General features: G+C 39.5%; 1 protein-coding gene across 8 annotated transcripts; it reads left to right on the plus strand.

Annotated features, from left to right (window-relative positions):
- Positions 1-1,734: 1,734 nt before the first annotated feature.
- Positions 1,735-18,807, plus strand: LOC136280215 (uncharacterized). Of its 8 annotated transcripts, none has more exons than XM_066165093.1 (7): positions 1,792-1,827; positions 12,471-12,504; positions 14,320-14,386; positions 14,752-14,787; positions 14,906-16,603; positions 17,238-17,592; positions 17,948-18,807. In XM_066165093.1, exons 3-7 carry the CDS (start codon positions 14,320-14,322, stop codon positions 18,009-18,011), a joined length of 2,220 nt encoding a protein of 739 aa, XP_066021190.1. In that variant the 5' UTR covers positions 1,792-1,827; positions 12,471-12,504; the 3' UTR covers positions 18,012-18,807. The 8 variants fall into 8 exon arrangements, with proteins under 8 accessions (XP_066021188.1, XP_066021195.1, XP_066021190.1 ...); XM_066165092.1 differs by lacking the exon at positions 1,792-1,827 and adding an exon at positions 10,683-10,998; XM_066165091.1 differs by lacking the exon at positions 12,471-12,504 and having other exon boundaries at positions 1,735-1,827.
- Positions 18,808-21,855: the final 3,048 nt, after the last annotated feature.

A 21,855-nucleotide genomic window follows, 5' to 3' on the forward strand; every position in this document is an offset into this window, starting at 1 on the left:
CTTTGGGCAAACCTTTACGTTCTGTTACCTTCGACTGATCTTTCTTTTTAATGATGCGGAGGTTCAAAACTTGTTACCCCTTTCAAAATTTTCACAAATGTTTAAAGTATGATATTTTTTTGCTAGGAGTGAATTTTGGTTCATAACGACACAGGAATGGCTTTCAGCCATTATACTAAAAGTAGGCCGACTGTCGACTGAGATGAAGCAAAAAACAAATTCAGTGGATGAGGTCCATTGAAGAGGACTGGTTGCTTGGTTGAAAAGCAAGTGAATTGTACACTGTCTGTATTGCCTCTAAATGCCCTTTGATTCCTGGGCTGAAGCATTGGCTGCTCAATGCTGCGACAATTTGTGATTGCATATTATTTGAAACATGTAAACTTTCAGCGTTTGGTGAGATAAATTTTTTAGTAGGAATGATCAGTTGAACTGGTTAGAAATATAGGGAGGGAGGGGCTCAGGGAGAGGCTCATCCTACACCAGACCAATCGCATACCCCTCTTAGTAGTCCCCTGCGTAGTTCATTGGTACAAACAAACCTGTTTTCAATCTCAACAAAGCAAAGCAAATTGGATGTTACGTCATTTTTGGCTGACCTCGGAATGCAATCAATGTACTGTCGTATGGAGTAAATGGGAAGAGAAGTAAACTCTATGCACTATCGTTTTAACCAAATATTCCAATTTCATAACTATGAGTGCAAACTGTTGAGGGGTAACCGGTTTTAGTTTGAAAAAACCCTAGGGATCAAGGTTTCTATGCACTATTAGTAAACTATCTGCCGCAAGATTACAGAAAAACGTCACATGCATCATTACAGACCAATTTATATCAATGTTTGGAAGAGTAAGCGTTCTTTTGGGTAAAAAGGCATTCTGAGAGTTTGCGACACTATCGCCAGATGGCCAGTGGAAGTAATCAAGACCCTTTTCGAAATTTGGCTGACCTCGGAATGCAATCAATGTACTGCCGTATGGAGTAAAAGAGAGGAAAATTCAACACTATGCAATATCGTTTTAGCCAAATATTTGGTGTTCTTAACTAAGAGTGCAAACTTTAAAGGGTAACCGGTTTTAGTTTGAAATTACAAGCGTCCAGTAATAACTGAATAGGGAAGAAAAAGAGTTCAGACTCTCGATTTCCATCCATTTTCTTCTCTAATCATCTTGGTTCCACATATACCGATGTAATCACTCTATTTATTGAAGTATTTCATCAGGTGTAATTGCGGTGGAAGCAATTAAAATAACTGAATCACGGGCCTTCTTTTGATACTTCAGCAACTCAGAGGGATCCAGGTTTCCATGCACTATTAGTAAACTGTCTGCCGCAAAATAACGGAAAAGCGTCACATGCATCATTATAGACCTATATATATCAATGTTTGAAAGAGTCGGCGTTCTTTTAGGTAAAAAGGCATTCTGAGAGTTTGTGACACTAAGGCCAGGTGGCCCGTGGAAGTAATCAAGACCCTTTTCGAAATCGTGGGAAATACACTAAAAATACGACGAAAGACTCGATACGACCTTGAATGAAATTTAACTATAGTTTTGGACCGTAAGCATGATGGAAGACGCCTCGGTTCATTTTTAGGTTCAGGAGACCATTTAAAGGCGAGTTGGGGGATGAGTTGACCGGAGAGGAAAAAACAATTTGGAGTTATCGCCTATTTAACCCCAGCATTAATAAAGTTAAGAGATTTAAACGGTCTGATGGTTCCATCAATCAGAACCGGGTTCTTCGGACTGTGATGTATTTACAAGAAGTCTTCGTCGTATTTTCAACCTCAGTCAACGCTACATAACCGGGTTCAGTGAAAACAAGGTAAGAAAAGAACATTTAAGGTTTAACTGTAAAAGTTACATTACTCTGAGGTTTCAGACAGGTTTTACCGGGTCCGTTTGGAATTTAAAAGATCAGTGCACTTACGTTCGACTCGGCTAATTTCGTTCACAATCATAATTTGTAATTGCTTGACTACTCTATGGGATTGACGATAGAGATTTATTCAAGAGACGTTTCAGTGAGCCAACCAAGCACATTCCTATCGATTGTAGAGGAATTTCAAAGTTATGAGACATGGCAATATTTGTTGACGCACCAAGGTCTGTAATTTCCGCTTTCACTCAGAATGCGCGGAAATTGCACTTAAATGTTACATACCCGTACAGGGTGAGGTCTTTGGACGATTTCTGTGTCACTATGTAGCTGCTTTTCATTTAAAACGAGGCAAATATCTGGCAGTTTGAGGAATGATCATTTAAGTGCAAGTAACATTTCGAAACATGCCGTGTTGTCGTGTTCGGACCTGTCCAAACTTCGTGAATAGTTAACATTCAATTTGGTCAACGGTCACTTCGTGAATTACCATTAAATTTCATTTCCGCTTGCTTTAAGAACTTTTAAGGTATTCCAAAAGATCCTCTGTCGATTACTTATGGAGTCATTCTTGCTCAGGTTCAACTAATGTAGTTCTAAGATTCCAAGTTATGAGACATGGCAATATTTGTTGACGCACCAAGGTCTGTAATTTCCGCTTTCACTCAGAATGCGTGGAAATTCCACTTAAATGTTTAATACCCGTACAGGGTGACGTCTTTGGACGATTTCTGTGTCACTATGTAGCTGCTTTTCATTTAAAACGAGGCAAATATCTGGCAGTTTGAGGAATGATCATTTAAGTGCAAGTAACATTTCGAAACATGCCGTGTTGTCGTGTTCGGACCTGTCCAAACTTCGTGATTAGTTAACATTCAATTTGGTCAACGATCACTTCGTGAATTACCATTAAATTTCATTTACGCTTGCTTTAAGAACTTTTAAGGTATTCCAAAAGATCCTCTGTCGATTACTTATGGAGTCATTCTTGCTCAGGTTCAACTAATGTAGTTCTAAGATTCCAAGTGCTGATTATTTATTTAAGACGGAACCATGGAAAGTACAGTAAGCTTTTTGTTTTATCATTTTTATGAATCTCTTGGAATTCTGTCTCTAGCTTGAAAGGTGTGACATTCGCTCAATTGCGAGTTGGAAAGAATATAGGAGTTTGATCGCTACTTGAAAGTATGCTCATTCTGAAATTACCCGAAGGGCGTTAATCAATTGTACAGTTGTGGTCAAAGTACAGAGAAAAAGCTCTGCACGTGAGTTTAACAATTTATACATCTCAGCGCCCTCGGCAAAATATCAACATACTCAGTCAACCAAATCTGCGTGCTCTGAGAACAGGAAAACCGACCACGAGTTGTTTATGTTCCTGTTTTAAACTCAATAGGGTGAAGAACGCGACAAACAAAAGATTTCACGAGCAGAAAAAGCAGAGCAAAAGCTTCGCACGTGTGTTAAAAACTTTGTACACCTCTTAAACACCATCTTTCGGTCACCAACATTTGTCTTGTCTGACAACGGGAACACACTATTTAGAACTCAACGCCGCTTACATATGTCACATGGTATGCTGAAGTTGAGGTCTGGCGTCGTTAGAAATAGTAGAGACCTCCAGCCATTTGCTAAATTATTGAGACAAATACCGATTCCTTTTTAATCGACCTTTTCTTTTCCGTCGTTGACCAGACTGCTTAAAGTACTTAGTGCCTCAGTCGTGCTTGATACATACGGGTCTCGAAGACACAAAAACATGATCAAATTTTATTTCACATCAGGGCAATTCTCAACCTGAGCTAATCGTTATTGGTACAGCTTGAAATAATAAAAATACCCCTGGCGGGATTCCCCGACCATGGCTGGTCTAACGGTGTGCTAAGAGTACATATGACATCACATTCAAACTGAAAAGTAGACGCAAAGTGAATAAAATGCTGTTTATCTGAATGTTGTTCATCTAAAACTCACAATTAATAAATAAAAGTCTACTTGTCCACTTTTCATTTAGTACGCTGGGAGGGGTGTCTTAGAAATAAAACAGGCAGCAGGCCTCATCCCAAGGCCCCTACTCAGCTTTTTATGACAATAAAATAAGACTGCATGCATAACGAGGTATACTTCGTTGAGAACTCAAAACTATCTGCCGCTTCCGCTTCTTTTTTTCGGAATATCACAAAAAATCGTAACATGCATCGATATTGACCAATATATATCAATGTTTGAAAGAGTCAGCGTCCTTTAATTTTTGGGTAAAAAGGCAGTCTGAGAGTTTGTGACAATAAGGCCAGGTGGCCCGTAGAAATAATCAAGAGCCTTTCGAAAACGTGGGAAAATATACTAAAAATACGACAAAAGACCCAAACTCAATACGGCCTTGAATGAAATTTAACTATAGTTTGAATCGTGAGCATGATGGAAGAAGCCTTAGTTGATTTTTAAGTCCAGGAGACCGTTTAAAGGCGAGTTGGGAGATGAGTTGACCGGAGAGGTAAAAACAATTTGGAGTTATCGCCGGTTTTCGGCTACGTCTTAACCCCTGCAATAATCAAATGAAGAGATTTAAACGCTTTGATGGCTCCATCAATCAGATCAGTTTACAGCTCTGAATGAGGAGGTGACCAATCAGAACCGTGTACGTCGAGTTGCAATGAGTTTCCAAATATTCTTCAACGTATTTTCAACCTTTCAGTCAGCGCTACATAACCGGGTTCAGTAAAAACAAGGTAGGAAAAGAACATTTAAGGTTTAACTGTGAAGGTGACATTACTCTGAGGTTTCCGACAGGTTTTACCGAGTCCGTTTGGAAACAAAAGGGTCAGAGCGCCTACGTTCGACTCGGCGAATTTCGATCACAATCGTAATTTGTATTTGCTTGACTTCTCTCTGGCGCTGATGATAGAAATTTATTCAAGAGACGTTTTTATTAGCCAACTAAGCACGTTCATATCGATTGTAGAGGAATTTCAAAGTTATAAGACATGACAATATTTGTTAACGCATCAAGGATTATTATTTCCGCTTTCGCTTAGAATCTGTGCAAATTACACTTAAATGTTAAATACCCGTACAGGGTGAGGTCTGGACGATTTCTGTGTCACTATGTAACTCCTTTTCATTTGAAACGAGGCAAATATCTGGCAGTTTGAGGGATGACCATTTAAGTGTAAGTAACATGTTGAAACATGCCGTGTTGTCTTGTCTGGACCTGTCCAAACGTCGTGAATAGTTAACATTAAATTTGGTCAATGCAGATCAACGGTCACTTCGTTAATTACCATTAAATTTCATTTACGCTTGGTTTCAGAACTTTTAAGGTATTCCAACACATCTTCTGTCGATTAATTCTGGAGTCATTCTTGCTCATTAATCCGGTTTAACTAACGTAGTTCTAAGATTCCAAGTGCTGATTATTTAGCTAAGACGGAACCGTGGAAAGTACAGTAAGCTTGTTGTTTTAGCTTTCTTACGAATCTGTTGGAATTCTGACATTCGTTCAATTACGAGTTGGAAAGAATATAAGAGTTTGATAGCTACTTGAAAGTATGCTAACTCTGAAATTACTCGAATGGCGCAAATCAATTGCACAATTGTGCTCACAGTACAGAGAAAAAGCTCTGCACGTGAGTTTAACAATTTGTACATCTCAGCGCCCTCGGCAAAATATCAACGTACACAGTCGACCAAATCTGCGTGGTATGAGAACAGGAAAACCGACCACGAGTTGTTTCTGTTTCTGTTTTAAACTCAATAGGGTGAAGAACGCGACAAACAAAGATTTCACGAGCAGAAAAAGCGGAGCAAAAGCACATGCATCGATATTGACCAATATATATCAATGTTTGAGAGAGTCAGCGTCCTTTAATTTTTGGGTAAAAAGGCAGTCTGAGAGTTTGTGACAATAAGGCCAGGTGGCCCGTAGAAATAATCAAGAGCCTTTCGAAAACGTGGGAAAATATATTAAAAATACAACGAAAGACCCAAACTCAATACGGCCTTGAATGAAATTTAACTATAGTTTGAATCGTAAGCATGATGGAAGAAGCCTCAGTTGATTTCTAAGTTTAGGGGACCGTTTAAAGGCGAGTTGGGAGATGATTTGACCTGAGAGGTAAAAATAATTCGGAGTTATCGCCCGTTTTCGGTTACGTCTTAACCCCTGCAATGATCAAATGAAGAGATTTAAACGCTTTTATGGCTCCATCAATCAGATCAGTTTACAGATCTGATTGAGGAAGCGACCAATCAGAACCGTGGTCGTCGAGTTGCGATGCATTTACAAACATTCTTCAAAGTATTTTCAACCTTTCAATCAGCGCTACATAGCCGGGTTCAGTAAGAACAAGGTAGGAAAAGAACATTTAAAGTTTAACTGTGAAGATAAACATTACTCTGAGGTTTCCGACAGGTTTTACCAGGTCCGTTTGAAAATGAAAGGGTCAGAGCGCCTACGTTCGCCTCGGCGAATTTCGATCACAATCGTAATTTTTATTTGCTTGACTTCTCTCTAAGGTTGATGATAGGAATTTATTCAAGAGACGTTTTAATGAGCCAACTAAGCACGTTCATATCGATTGTAAAGAAATTTCAAAGTTATGAGACATGACAACATTTGTTAACGCATCAAGGATTATTATTTCCGCTTTCGCTCAGAATCTGTGGAAATTACAATTAAATGTTTAATACCCGTACAGGGTTAGGTCTTTGGACGATTTCTGTGTCACTATGTAGCTGCTTTTCATTTAAAACGAGGCAAATATCTGGTAGTTTGAAGGATGATCATTTAAGTGTAAGTATCATGTCGAAAAATGCCGTGTTGTCGTGTCTGGACTTGTCCAAACGTCGTGAATAGTTAACATTCAATTTGGTCAATGCAGATCAACGGTCACTTCGTTAATTACCATTAAATTTCATTTACGCTTGGTTTAAGAACTGTTAAGGTATTCCAACAGATCTTCTGTCGATTAATTATGGAGTCATTCTTGCTCATTAATCCGGTTTAACTAACGTAGTTCTAAGATTCCAAGTGCTGATTATTTAGCTAAGACGGAACCGTGGAAAGTACAGTAAGCTTGTTGTTTTATCATTTTTACGAACCTGTTGGAATTCTGTCTCTAGCTTGAAAGACTTGACATTCGTTCAATTACGAGTTGGAAAGAATATAAGAGTTTGATCGCTACTTGAAAGTATGCAAACTCTGAAATTACTCGAATGGTGCATACCAATTACACAATTGTGCTCACAGTACAGAGAAAAAGCTCTGCACGTGAGTTTAACAATTTGTACATCTCAGCGCCCTCGGCAAAATATCAACGTACACAGTCGACCAAATCTGCGTGGTCTGAGAACAGGAAAACCGACCACGAGTTGTTTATGTTTCTGTTTTAAACTCAATAGGGTGAAGAACGCGACAAACAAAAGATTTCACGAGCAGAAAAAGCAGAGCAAAAGCTTCGCACGCGTGTTAAAAACTTTGTACACCTCTTAAACACCATCTTTCGGTCACCAACATTTGTCTTGTCTTATAACGGGAACACACTATCCAGAACTCAACGCCGCTTACATATGTCACATGGTATGCTGAAGTCGAGGTCTGGCGTCGTTAGAGATAGTAGAGACCTCCAGCCATTTGCTAAATTATTGAGACAAATACCGATTCCTTTTTAATCGACCTTTTCTTTTCCGTCATTGACCAGACTGCTTAAAGTACTTAGTGCCTCAGTCGTGCTTGATACATACGGGTCTCGAAGACACAAAAACATGATCAAATTTTATTTCACATCGGGGCAATTCTCAACCTGAGCTAATCGTTATTGGTGCAGCTTGAAATAATAAAAATGCCCCTGATGGGATTCCCCGACCATGGCTGGTCTAACGATGTGCTAAGAGTACATATGACATCACATTCAAACTGAAAAGTAGACGCAAAGTGAATAAAATGCTGTTTATCTGAATGTTGTTCATCTAAAACTCACAATTAATAAATAAAAGACTACTTGTCCACTTTTCATTTTGTACGCTAAGAGGGGTGTCTTAGAAATAAAACAGGCAGCAGGCCTCATCCCAAGGCCCCTACTCAGCTTTTTATGAAAATAAGATAAGACTGCATGCATAGCCAAGTATACTTCGTTGAGAACTCAAAACTATCTGCCGCTTCCGCTTCTCTTTTTCGGAATATCACAAAAAAGCGTCATATGCATCGATATTGACCAATATATATTAATGTTTGAAAGAGTCAGTGTTCTTTAATTTTTGGGTAAAAAGGCAGTCTGAGAGTTTGTGACAATAAGGCCAGGTGGCCCGTAGAAATAATCAAGAGCCTTTCGAAAACGTGGGAAAATATACTAAATATACGACAAAAGACCCAAACTCAATACGGCCTTGAATGAAATTTAACTATAGTTTGAATCGTAAGCATGATGGAAGAAGCCTCAGTTCATTTTTAAGTTTAAGGGACCGTTTAAAGGCGAGTTGGGAGATGATTTGACCGGAGAGGTAAAAATAATTTGGAGTTATCGCCCGTTTTCGGCTACGTCTTAACCCCTGTAATGATCAAATGAAGAGATTTAAACGCTTTGATGGCTCCATCAATCAGATCAGTTTACAGATCTGATTGAGGAAGCGACCAATCAGAACTGTGTTCGTCGAGTTGCGATGCATTTACAAACATTCTTCAAAGTATTTTCAACCTTTCAATCAGCGCTACATAGCCGGGTTCAGTAAGAACAAGGTAGGAAAAGAACATTTAAGTTTAACTGTGAAGATAAACATTACTCTGAGGTTTCCGACAGGTTTTACTGGGTCCGTTTGAAAATGAAAGGGTCAGAGCGCCTACGTTCGCCTCGGCGAGTTTCGATCACAATCGTAATTTGTATTTGCTTGACTTCTCTCTAGGGTTGATGATAGGATATTATTCAAGAGACGTTTTAATGAGCCAACTAAGCACGTTCATATCGATTGTAGAGAAATTTCAAAGTTATGAGACATGACAACATTTGTTAACGCATCAAGGGTTATTATTTCCGCTTTCGCTCAGAATCTGCGGAAATTACACTTAAATGTTTAATACTCGTACAGGGTGAGGTCTTTGGACGATTTCTGTGTCACCATGTAGCTGCTTTTCATTTAAAACGAGGCAAATATCTGGTAGTTTGAAGGATGATCATTTAAGTGTAAGTATCATGTCGAAAAATGCCGTGTTGTCGTGTCTGGACCTGTCCAAACTTCGTGAATAGTTAACATTCAATTTGGTCAATGCAGATCAACGGTCACTTCATTTATTGCCATGAAATTTCATTTACGCTTGGTTTAAGAACTGTTAAGGTATTCCAACAGATCTTCTGTCGATTAATTATGGAGTCATTCTTGCTCATTAATCCGGTTTAACAAACGTAGTTCTAAGATTCCAAGTGCTGATTATTTAGCTAAGACGGAACCATGGAAAATACAGTAAGCTTGTTGTTTTATCATTTTTACGAACCTGTTGGAATTCTGTCTCTAGCTTGAAAGACTTGACATTCGTTCAATTGCGAGTTGGAAAGAATATAAGAGTTTGATAGCTACTTGAAAGTATGCAAACTCTGAAATTTCTCGAATGGCGCATACCAATTGCACAATTGTGCTCACAGTACAGAGAAAAAGCTCTGCACGTGAGTTTAACAATTTGTATATCTCAGCGCCCTCGGCAAAATATCAACGTACACAGTCGACCAAATCTGCGTGGTCTGAGAACAGGAAAACCGACCACGAATTGTTTATGTTTCTGTTTTAAACTCAATAGGGTGAAGAACTGGACAAACATAAGATTTCACGAGCAGAAAAAGCAGAGCAGAAGCTTCGCACGCGTGTTAAAAACTTTGTACACCTCTTAAACACCATCTTTCGGTCACCAACATTTGTCTTGTCTTATAACGGGAACACACTATCCAGAACTTAACGCCGCTTACATATGTCACATGGTATGCTGAAGTTGAGGTCTGGCGTCGTTAGAGATAGTAGAGACCTCCAGCCATTTGCTAAATTACTGAGATAAATACTGATTCCTTTTTAATCGACCTTTTCTTTTCCGTCGTTGACCGGACTGCTTAAAGTACTTAGTGCCTCAGTCGTGGCTGATACATACGGGTCTCGAAGACACAAAAACATGATCAAATTTTATTTCACATCGGGGCAATTCTCAACCTGAGCTAATCGTTATTGGTACAGCTTGAAATAATAAAAATACTCCTGGCGGGATTCCCCGACCATGGCTGGTCTAACGGTGTACTAAGAGTACATATGACATCACATTGAAACTGAAAAGTAGACGCCAAAGTGATTAAAATGCTGTTTATCTGAATGTTGTTCATCTAAAACTCACAATTAATAAATAAAAGACTACTTGTCCACTTTTCATTTTGTACGCTGGGAGGGGTGTCTTAGAAATAAAACAGGCAGCAGGCCTCATCCCAAGGCCCCTACTCAGCTTTTTATGAAAATAAGATAAGACTGCATGCATAGCCAAGTATACTTCGTTGAGAACTCAAAACTATCTGCCGCTTCCGCGTGTCTTTTTCGGAATATAACAGAAAAGCGTCATATGCATCGATATTGACCAATATATATTAATGTTTGAGAGAGTCAGGGTTCTTTAATTTTTGGGTAAAAAGGCAGTCTGAGAGTTTGTGACAATAAGGCCAGGTGGCCCGTAGAAATAATCAAGAGCCTTTCGAAAACGTGGGGAAATATACTAAAAATACGACGAAAGACCCAAACTCAATACGGCCTTGAATGAAATTTAACTATAATTTGAATCGTAAGCATGATGGAAGAAGCCTCAGTTGATTTCTAAGTTTAGGGGACCGTTTAAAGGCGAGTTGGGAGATGAGTTGACCGGAGAGGTAAAAATAATTTGGAGTTATCGCCCGTTTTCGGCTACGTTTTAACCCCTGCAATGATCAAATGAAGAGATTTAAACGCTTTGATGGCTCCATCAATCAGATCAGTTTACAGATCTGATTGAGGAAGCGACCAATCAGAACCGTGTTCGTCGAGTTGCGATGCATTTACAAACATTCTTCAACGTATTTTCAACCTTTCAATCAGCGCTACATAGCCGGGTTCAGTAAGAACAAGGTAAGAAAAGAACATTTAAAGTTTAACTGTGAAGATAAACATTACTCTGAGGTTTCCGACAGGTTTTACTGGGTCCGTTTGAAAATGAAAGGGTCAGAGCGCCTACGTTCGCCTCGGCGAATTTCGATCACAATCGTAATTTGTATTTGCTTGACTTCTCTCTAAGGTTGATGATAGGAATTTATCCAAGAGACGTTTTAATGAGCCAACTAAGCACGTTCATATCGATTGTAGAGAAATTTCAAAGTTATGAGACATGACAACATTTGTTAACGCATCAAGGGTTATTATTTCCGCTTTCGCTCAGAATCTGCGGAAATTACAATTAAATGTTTAATACCCGTACAGGGTGAGGTCTTTAGACGATTTCTGTGTCACCATGTAGCTGCTTTTCATTTAAAACGAGGCAAATATCTGGTAGTTTGAAGGATGATCATTTAAGTGTAAGTATCATGTCGAAAAATGCCGTGTTGTCGTGTCTGGACTTGTCCAAACGTCGTGAATAGTTAACATTCAATTTGGTCAATGCAGATCAACGGTCACTTCCTAAGAACAATTAAATTTCATTTACGCTTGGTTTTAGAACTTTTAAGGTATTCCAACAGATCTTCTGTCGATTAAGTATGGAGTCATTCTTGCTCATTAATCCGGTTTAACAAACGTAGTTCTAAGATTCCAAGTGCTGATTATTTAGCTAAGACGGAACCGTGGAAAGTACAGTAAGCTTGTTGTTTTATCATTTTAACGAACCTGTTGGAATTCTGTCTCTAGCTTGAAAGACTTGACATTCGTTCGATTACGAGTTGGAAAGAATATAAGAGTTTGATCGCTACTTGAAAGTATGCAAACTCTGAAATTACTGGAATGGCGCAAATCAATTGCACAATTGTGCTCACAGTACAGAGAAAAAGCTCTGCACGTGAGTTTAACAATTTGTACATCTCAGCGCCCTCGGCAAAATATCAATGTACACAGTCGACCAAATCTGCGTGGTCTGAGAACAGGAAAACCGACCACGAGTTTTTTTGTTTCTGTTTTAAACTCAATAGGGTGAAGAACGCGACAAGCAAAAGATTTCACGAGCAGAAAAAGCGGAGCAAAAGCTCCGCACGCGTGTTAAAAGCTCCTCTTAAACACCATCTTTCGGTCACCAACATTTGTCTTGTCTGACAACGGGAACACACTATTCAGAAGTCAACGCCGCTTACACATGTCACATGGTATGCTGAATCGAGGTCTGGCGTCGTTAGAGATAGTAGAGACCTTCAGCCATTTGCTAAATTATTGAGATAAATACCGATTCCTTTTTAATCGACCTTTTCCTTCCGTACGTACAATAATCAAATGAAGAGATTTATACGCTTTGATGGCTCCATCAATCAGATCTGATTGAGGAAGTGACCAATCAGAACCGTGTTCGTCGAGTTGCGATGTACTTACAAATATTCTTCAACGTATTTTCAACCTTTCAGTCAGCGCTACATAGCCGGGTTCAGTGAAAACAAGGTAAGGAAAGAACATTTAAGGTTTAACTGTGATGGTGACATTACTCTGAGGTTTCCGACAGGTTTTACCGGGTCCGTTTGGAAATAAAAGGGTCAGAGCGCTTACGTTCGACTCGGCGAATTTCGATCACAATCGTAATTTGTATTTGCTTGACTTCTCTCTAAGGTTGATGATAGAAGTTTATTCAAGAGACGTTTTAATGAGCCAACTAAGGACGTTCATATCGATTGTAGAGGAATTTCAAAGTTATAAGTCATGACAAGATTTTTTAACGCACTAAGGATTTTTATTTCCGCTGTGGAAATTACACTTAAATGTTAAATACCCGTACAGGGTGAGGTCTTTGGACGATTTCTGAGTCACTATGTAGCTCCTTTTCATTTGAAACGAGGCAAATATCTGGCAGTTTGAAGGATGATCATTTAAGTGTAAGTAACATGTCGAAACATGCCGTGTTGTCGTGTCTGGACCTGTCCAAACGTCGTGAATAGTTAACATTAAATTTGGTCAATGCAGATCAACGGTCACTTCATTAATTGCCATGAAATTTCATTTACGCTTGGTTTAAGAACTTTTGAGGTATTCCAACAGATCTTCTGTCGATTAATTATGGAGTCATTCTTGCTCATTAATCCGGTTTAACTAACGTAGTTCTAAGATTCCAAGTGCTGATTATTTAGTTAAGACGGAACCGTGGAAAGTACAGTGAGCTTGTTGTTTTGTTATTTTTATGAATCTATTAGGACTCTGTCTCTAGCTTGAAAGACTTGACATTCGTTCAAATATGAGTTGTAAAGAATATAAGAGTTTGATCGCCACTTGAAAGTAAGCTAATTCTGAAAATACCTGAGGGGTGTAAATCAATAGCGCAGTTGTGGTCACAGTACGACCTTTAGCAAACCATGACGGCGACGGAGACAGCAACGAGAACACGACGAAACAAAATATTTCACGAGAAAAAGCTCTGCGCATGCGTTTAACAATTTGCACATCTCAGCGCCCTCGGCAAAATATCAACATATACAGTCACCCAAATCTGCGTGGTCTGAGAACAGGAAAACCGACCACAAGTTGTTTATGTTTCTGTTTTAAACTCAATAGGGTGAGAACTGGACAAACAAAAGATTTCACGAGCAGAAAAAGCAGAGCAAAAGCTCCGCACTTTGTACACCTCTTACACACCATCTTACAGTCACCAACATTTGTCTTGTCTGACAACTCAACGCCGCTTACACACGTCACATGTTATGCTGAAGTCGAGGTCTGGCGTCGTTAGAGATTGTACAAATCTCCAGCCATTCGCTAAATTAGCGAGATAAATACCGGTTCCTTTTTAATCGAACTTTTCCTCTCCGTCGTTGACCGGACTGCTCAAGGTACTTAGTGTCTCGGTTGTGCCTGATACATACGAGTCTCGAAGACACAAAAACGTGGTCAAATTTTATTTCACATTAGGGAGATTCTCAACTCGTACGAATCGTTATTGGTACAGCTTGAAATACTGAAAATGCCCCTGACGGGATTCCCCGACCATAGCTGGTCTAACAGTGTGCTAAGTGTACATATGACATCACATTCAAACTGAAAAGTCGACGTCAAAGTGATTTACATGTTGTTCATCTAAAACTCGCAATTAATAAATGAAAGACTACTTGTTCAGTTTTCGTTTCGTACGCTAAAAGGGGTGTCATAGAAATAACACGGGCAGCAGACCTCATCCCCAAGGCCCCTACCTAGCTTTTTATGAAAATAAAAAATAAGACTGCATTCATAACCAGGTACATTTCGTTGAGAACTCAAAACTTTCTCTCACAGATGGATAGGCGACCACCTGCTGGAACACCAACTCAAGAAAGTAATCCAGGAATCCTGGAACCTTCAGGTCAAGATCTGTCGTTTTTTAATTTAAGATATCTTTTTAACAAGTAAAACTGGCAATAACTTAATTGTTGGATGATATACTCTTATTTGGCTGGTATATACACTTTACAAGGATAGAGCCGGAAATAGCCAGCAAAAGATGAGCAGGCTTTTAAGTGGCCACCGGCAAGGAAAAAAAATTAGATAAGAAGGTGACGCCCTAGAAAATGGATGTGAAAAGGGAAGGATGAGAATATATAACAATAGTAAGACAGGCAAGATAAGATTAAAGAGGAATAGCAAGAATGTGTAGTGAGAGAACAGGAAGACAGCTTGAGTATAGCTGTTATTTGATGACATAACATCTCAGCTGGTTTCTGGTTTCAGGTGGGTCATCAAAACCAGTTGAGGAAACTTCAGCAGGTATTTTCTCCTTCTGATGCTGTTTCTCTTATCCATCATTTTCTGTTTATGGAAATTGTGGCATGTATCTGTGAGGTTTAATCTATCTTCCATTGTAATACTTTGCATTGACTTACAGGAATCGATAGAAAATTGTCTCTTCTCCCCCAAACGGTGCCGCATTTCGTCAATCGCGAAACAGAATGCGACGAAATCAGAAAATACCTTTCTCCACAGCACGATTGCAGATGCCTTCTCATACATGGTGCCACTGGTATAGGGAAGACGACCGTGGCGACGAAAGTGGCAAACGACATACTGAATTCTGGGGGAAGTACCGTGGTGATCTATGTCAACTGCAGAAACATAAAACTTTCCCATGATTTTGCTGAGAAGGCTCTTCAGCAAGTATATCACGCACCTGTGGAGAATCCAATACCTGAGCTGAAAAATCGCTTGAAAAGCCAAGATTTCTTCACCATTTTGCTATTGGATAATTTTGAATCTATACTTAATTTGGATGACAGAATGCAGCCCCCTGAAAATGAATTGTCACTCCAACAGAACAACCCATCTAAGGAAGGATCGAGGATTAAGAATCTAATCAATGAAATTTTAATGGTGACAGACAACATCAAACTTCTCCTCACCTCTTCAGAGACAGTTTGTTTTCCGGAATCAGGTCAAGAAATGGTTCATCTGTCACCTTTTAAGCCAGAAGAATCCGTTAAGCTTTTGAAAAGAGTGTGGAAGGATAGGCAAGTCAATATAACTCAAGCACATGAATTGTCAGAGATTTGCAGCGGTATTCCCTTGGTTCTTTACACCCTGGCCTCCTCCCACAGTGACCTGCCAAGTCTCTTAGAAGCGATGAGGTGTCCTTCGCCTCAAAAAAAATTCGATTTCTTCAGAAAGATTCAAACGGTATCAGAGGATATGAAGATCAAGGTTTGTATCGATCATTGCTTCGAGAGGCTTGATTTGATAGAAAAGCATGTCCTCATCAGATTTGCATTACTCAAAAGGCGTTTTTCTCTGTCTGAGGCAGTGAAAATATTTCAGTCAACGGAGATGAGTGCGTCTCAACTCAGAGAAAGTGGAATGGAACTGTCCAAGCGATCACTTTTAGAAAAACGCATTGATGGGGATGAATGCTCCTATACCCTCCTACGAGTAATTCGTGATTATTGTGAAACTAAGGCAATGGAGCAGGAGTTTCGTCAAGTGATCCTAGATGCTCAGAGAATGTTTATCCGCCATTTTTTAACCTTTCTGGAAGACATCTTTAAAATGTTCCTGAGCCAGAACGTGTCAGAAGCTATTGCAGCCTTTCAGAAAGATGAAGCGAATGTCATGCAGCTCGTTGAATGGTGCAAAAATGGCCAAATGGATGAAGAACAAACAAGAAGGTGCATTGATGTTTTCAACAGCGTAACGGAGCTACTGGCGAAGATGATGGGAAAGGCCAAATTTGAATATGCCTTCAAATCTCTAAGAAAGAGATGCGAAGAGATGAAAGATCAGACGAGACTGAGCGATTGCCTCACGTCCTTAGGGCTGAAAGAAGTATTCAGCTGTTCCTGTCCTCCAATTGGTCCGTGTGCTTTACACGCTGAAATAGCCAAAGAATACTTCACGCAGGCTGACCGTATCCAACGTAATCTTGGAGTTAAAAAAGGGAACAGCCGAGCTCAGTGCCTTGCCAAACTTGGTCGATGTCTCGCCACAGAAGGCTTTTTTGAGGAGGCAAAAGAAAAAGTCCAACAGGCAATCAGAATTCGATCGGAAGGACAGGATGACGACGTTATGCTCGGTGCAACGTATAATGATCTGGGAGGTAGGTGCACAAAATGATTAGGTACCAAATTAATTTTCGAGCGCATTGATCATACATTTTGCAAGGCAGTTTGTGGGATCGTATTTTAAGGTTATTTTGAGCATTTGCTTACATATGAATCTTCAAAATCGATGAATAAAGAGTCACAATTGACAATGCGTTACAGATTGTGGCCTGTGCTCTGAGTGAAAAAAGCAAGAGAATCCACCATTATGATTTTAGCCTCTCATTAGTCAAGATTCAGCTTAATAGCCGTCATTCATTTAGTCTGGCCCTTGACAGGATCCTTAGAACACTGAGAAAGTGCAAAACTCTGAAATGTATTGAAAATTGTCCTTTGTTTGTAATCAACCACTAGATGCTATCTAGTGGTTGATTATAAACATTACAAGGAACGAGATCCTTCACATGAATTCTAATGCAAAATACTTTAAAGGGGTCACGGCTACTTCAAAATCCTTTCTTTAAGACAACAAAAATCACTTTTACTACCTTTCTTAATTATCTTCATGGTCAGCCGAAAATGACTAAATTGGAATTATTGTATCTTTGGAATTATTGTAATATTGCATCACTTCTTGAAGGATAAGAATGCTTTACAAATTCAATGATGAAACTGTGATTCCCTCGGTAGTGGTCCTTTCGCTCAAGGGAAATCATGAGCAGGCAATCAAAGTCAGAGAAGAACAGACGTTACCAATTTACGAAAAAACACTGAGTGATCATCCTTTCACTGCAACCATCCTCAACAGTCTGTCAAACAATTATTATGCCCTGGGAAAGTACAATGTGGCCGAACAATATTCGAAAAAAGCGTTGAAGATTCGGCTCGAGTTACTGAAGGACCATCGAGACACCGCTAAGTCGCTTTTTGACCTTGCGATGGTTCATAAAATGAAGGAAGAATTCGGACCAGCCAAGGATTGTCTTGAAAGATGCGAGGCCATGCAAAAGAAAATATTGGATGAGGGAAACGACGATCTTACAAGGTAAATAACTGTCTATCACTATAAATTTTGCGTTTCATTAGGGATCCTTTAGGCATGCAGGTGTTGATGACTTAAACATTAACACCTTCATCCACCTCCTTAATTCTTCAACTACTAAGATCTCATTATTAATTCTCCTCTCTGGTGGCTTCATATTTCCTTGTGGATTAGTTACAAGAATTTGGTGTTAGATCAAAATAACTCTTACCTGATAAGTTTGAGTATTCTCATTACCTGTTTGCTGGACAATGTGTGGATATTATTGGGAGAAGTTACATGTTAATCACTTCTGGGAGTTAAAGGGTTAAGCGTTAAATTTTTCGAGTTTTTGGTTGATGTGCCTTTCCTCGCACAGGACCAGGAACGAATTGGAAGAAGTAAAGAGGCATCTATTGGGAGCCATGCAAGGGAACTCCTGAAATCCGGTAACAAGCTCTGACAGAGAATCTCTTGATGTGAACCGTGTAATCTTGTCCAGTTCTGAGTGTCTTCAAGTGTACCAAGGCAGTACTACTTAGAAGTTCCGCAAGAATGATGATACAGTCACTTCTGCGTGACTTCTCCTCTTAAGCAATCGTCTTAGTTTAAAATGTAGGTAGTTATGGAACATTCTTTCTCCGTCACTGACATCTCCATTTTTGTCGGATATGAGTCTGTTATGATCATGCATCAGTCACATAAAACATTCAGTCATTAACTGAATCAGACTTGAAAACAAGAGCTGAAAATTTAAATGATGGTTGCTATCATTATTATAGTGAACGTGCTAGGTCAAGTTTCACTTCACTGGACCGTTTTAGTTTCTTCGTAATGGTGTAAATAGGTGTGGTTTAAAGAAAGTGCCGTTGTTCTGGACAAGTGAGTCTGGCTATTTCCAGAGATCCTAGCCGGGAAGATTCTTTCTAGGCGTAGTCCTTTTAGTTAAGTGCTAACGATTGTATATATGTATAGATATTTAGAAACTTTTCGGCTTGTTCTTTACTGATTCAATTCAATTTAGAATAGGTGGTATTTCACTAAAAAAGAAGCAGTAATCGCAATTGATGGAGGGTAGCCTATCCAAGACATTCAAGGAATTTTAGATATCTTGCCCGTGTAACGTGTAAGTGTTTTACTGACTTTATAATAATGAGAATGGTAACGGTTAAGTATTGCTAACTTTTATTATACCCCATTAGTTTGAGTTAAGAACATTAAAACAACATTTGTGATGTTGCTGACAGCTTTTAAATTCCTTGTTAAATTTTAAATAGATTAAAAAACTGAAATAATTCAACAAGGTCAGTAAAACGCCTCAAAAAGACAAGGTTTCTGATAAATAAGTAATTGTTGGTTGACATCATATAATCATGAGGCTCGATTCGATAGTTTCTACTACTGACACGAACGTCCGAAAGGACTCCATCATCCTCGTTCCCACAAAGGTACAGCAAGACGGAAATTTCCTCTTCAAACGCGAAGCAAGGGCTTTGAAAGAGGACATGGGCGCTGTATGATTTCCTCCGAACTTCGTGTTCGCATTGACTTCGTTTCTTTCTCAGCTAAACCTATCGGCAAATCATAATCCATACCTATGAAACCCGTCAGACTTGTTTCATACAATTAACCAACAGTGTAAAATGAACTGATCCAGATGTCCAACCACTTCAGTAATAACATCAAAGACAGAACCCAGAGTTACAAGTTTTCTGTGTGATTCTTTTCATTACAGCATGTTCGCCACCTAAAGTTATTTTAAGGTGACTTTCCTCCTTAACCACCAGCATCATCTGATTTCGTGAGTTTTTCTTTTTCTTCGCTGAGCATGCGTTCCTCTACCTCTTTTATGGTTCTGTTCGAATAGATCATTAGATATACGAGTTTAATTAAAAGATTTTGTGAATACCTCTAGATTTCGGACTGAACACGAGGCTACTACTTCATCTTGCGAGGGCTTATCCCGGTTTCGTTTGCGATAATTAGCCAAGAGTAACTAACACTTACTGTATAGCATGTCGGTCTATCGGTTCCTCACCGTCACAGTCATCCTCATCATCCTCATTGTCATTATATTCATCGTCATCGTCATTGTCGTCATCGATGACGATACCTTCGTTATCGATATGATTGTCATTGTCATTATCATAACCTCGGGCCTCTCGATTCGGAATCGAGGCGTTAACCATATTTGACCATGATGCCTCTTACAGCTGGAATTTGCAAGAATGAAACCTAAAGGCAGTGTTGAGGAAATTTGCAACATTTCACGAGACCAAAGACATAATAATTTTGTTTACAGAAGGTAAGATCTTTACTGTTTTATGTTCGCTCACACTGGACGTGAACAACGCAAAAAGGTTTTAGGGTTAGTTTTTTAGCTGTAAGGTCCTAAAGTCGGAAGCAAGTAAATTCAATTTCCTTTGTTTTTAGCAGACTTGTTTCAGACACTGAAAAATGTTTCCCAAGCTAGATAAGGACGCGGCCTGTCGTGGTACCAATAGAAATGAGAAAGAGTATGTCTCTTGAGACAAGCCCTGAAGCATCGTACAGGGTTACCGTGTAAACTAACCTTTCAAGCTCGCTGATCGTGGTAGGGTCATCCAGAACCCCTTGCATGCTTTTTTGAGAACCATCCCGAGATCAAACAGTACGACATCCTCGAGACGTTGAACAAATCTGTTTTCCTCAGCTGTTGATAGATCGTAATGTCGACGTATTTCCAAGACTATTCTTTGTATGGGCTGATTAGCTGTGATTGTCAAAGTCGCCGGAGGTTCGTCGGCTGAAGCAGTTGGCTGCGGATGAAAGGATTTCGTCGTCGTTGGAGCTTCCTCTCGAGAGCTGCGGCTTGTCATGTATCTGACGTCGATGATAATACGAAGAGGAGCTGTGATAAGAAGAATTACTTTGGTCAGAATATCATGGTAATCACTTCAACCTCGTCATTCTCTCTGACGAAGGGCTAACGCTCCAAACGTCAGCTTTGAAACTCTTTACGGTGGCAAATTTACGTTATCAACTCAGTTGATAAAACTAAATTACCCTGTTATACTCTCCCACCGACACAGCAGCACGGTTTTTTCTTCAGAAACTTACTCTTATAATGGCGAAGTAGGCTATGTAATTCAATATTCACTGAATTTCTTAAAGTAAGCCAGTCTCTTCCTTAAACTGACTTCCTCCTTCTGCCGATGAAGAGCCAGCCCGATTTGTCACCAATTCGTGAAGCTGTTCATTTTGATTCCCCAGGTCTTGAATTTGCCCCTCCACTCGAGCGAACTCTGATGCAAGACTTTCTTTTGTGATCATGTCTTTCTGATACATTTCCTGTAGTTCCTCGGCATTTCTTGCAGCCTCTGGGTTTAAGGGATCATGCCGCAGCCTGTCGATTGCTTCTTCCCATTCAAGTTTTGTTTCTTCGCTGATATGGGAAGCTATACGTAAAAGGACTATTTTGATTTCATCCCAGAGGGAACAAAATTCTGCATCACTCGACTCTCCGCTGTGAAACTTATGAATAATATCATTGCGGTAAAACTTAATTCTGACGATGTCTGCAGTCGAGCTAAAATCACCTGTACTTGGGGGACAATCCCATCCGCTGCACAGAGGAGGTAGTTGCGTCGGACAAAGAGTTTTTAATAGTAGAGAAAGGAGGCTGATGTCAAAGTCTCTTCATTCTTTAAACAATCCTGGTGCTGTATAAACAAGATCACGTTGAGACTTCAGAAGAACGTAGCGCAACTTTTGCATGGTGGCAGACCCACTGAGTTTGTTGCCAATATTTTTCTCTTGGAAGTGAAAGTGTTGATGAGATGAAATAATTATCTTATTGATTTCGTATTCAGGATGGTGGCTCCCTGGATCAAATATTGAAAAAGGCTGATCTAGTACATGAGGATATTTTGTGAGTTATCACAATTGCGGTAAGAACTAGTTTATATTTTACATATATTATGTAGAGCAGATAGTAGGACAATTACCTATGTGTAGTCCAGGATTAATGTACACAGTATTACCTCAAGGATAAGAAAAACCTTGAATTTTGGGAAAGGGGAATTTTACGTCCAAAATTATGCTGCAGCCATCAAGGCTGATAAAAGAAAAGAAAGATGTAAAATCCAGCTTTATTTATGGGATTGGATTCAAATTTAGGTTGTCTTGCACTGTGCAGAGAGAGCAAGGAAAACCACATGCTCAAAAGGTAATCCTCCTTTCTGTGGAATAGTTAGACATGTTGCTCTCTATGTATTGTACTTGTCTGGCTATAAATTTCTGTTCAAA

Source organism: Pocillopora verrucosa, chromosome 4, assembly GCF_036669915.1.
Source record: "Pocillopora verrucosa isolate sample1 chromosome 4, ASM3666991v2, whole genome shotgun sequence".
NCBI lineage: Eukaryota > Metazoa > Cnidaria > Anthozoa > Scleractinia > Pocilloporidae > Pocillopora > Pocillopora verrucosa.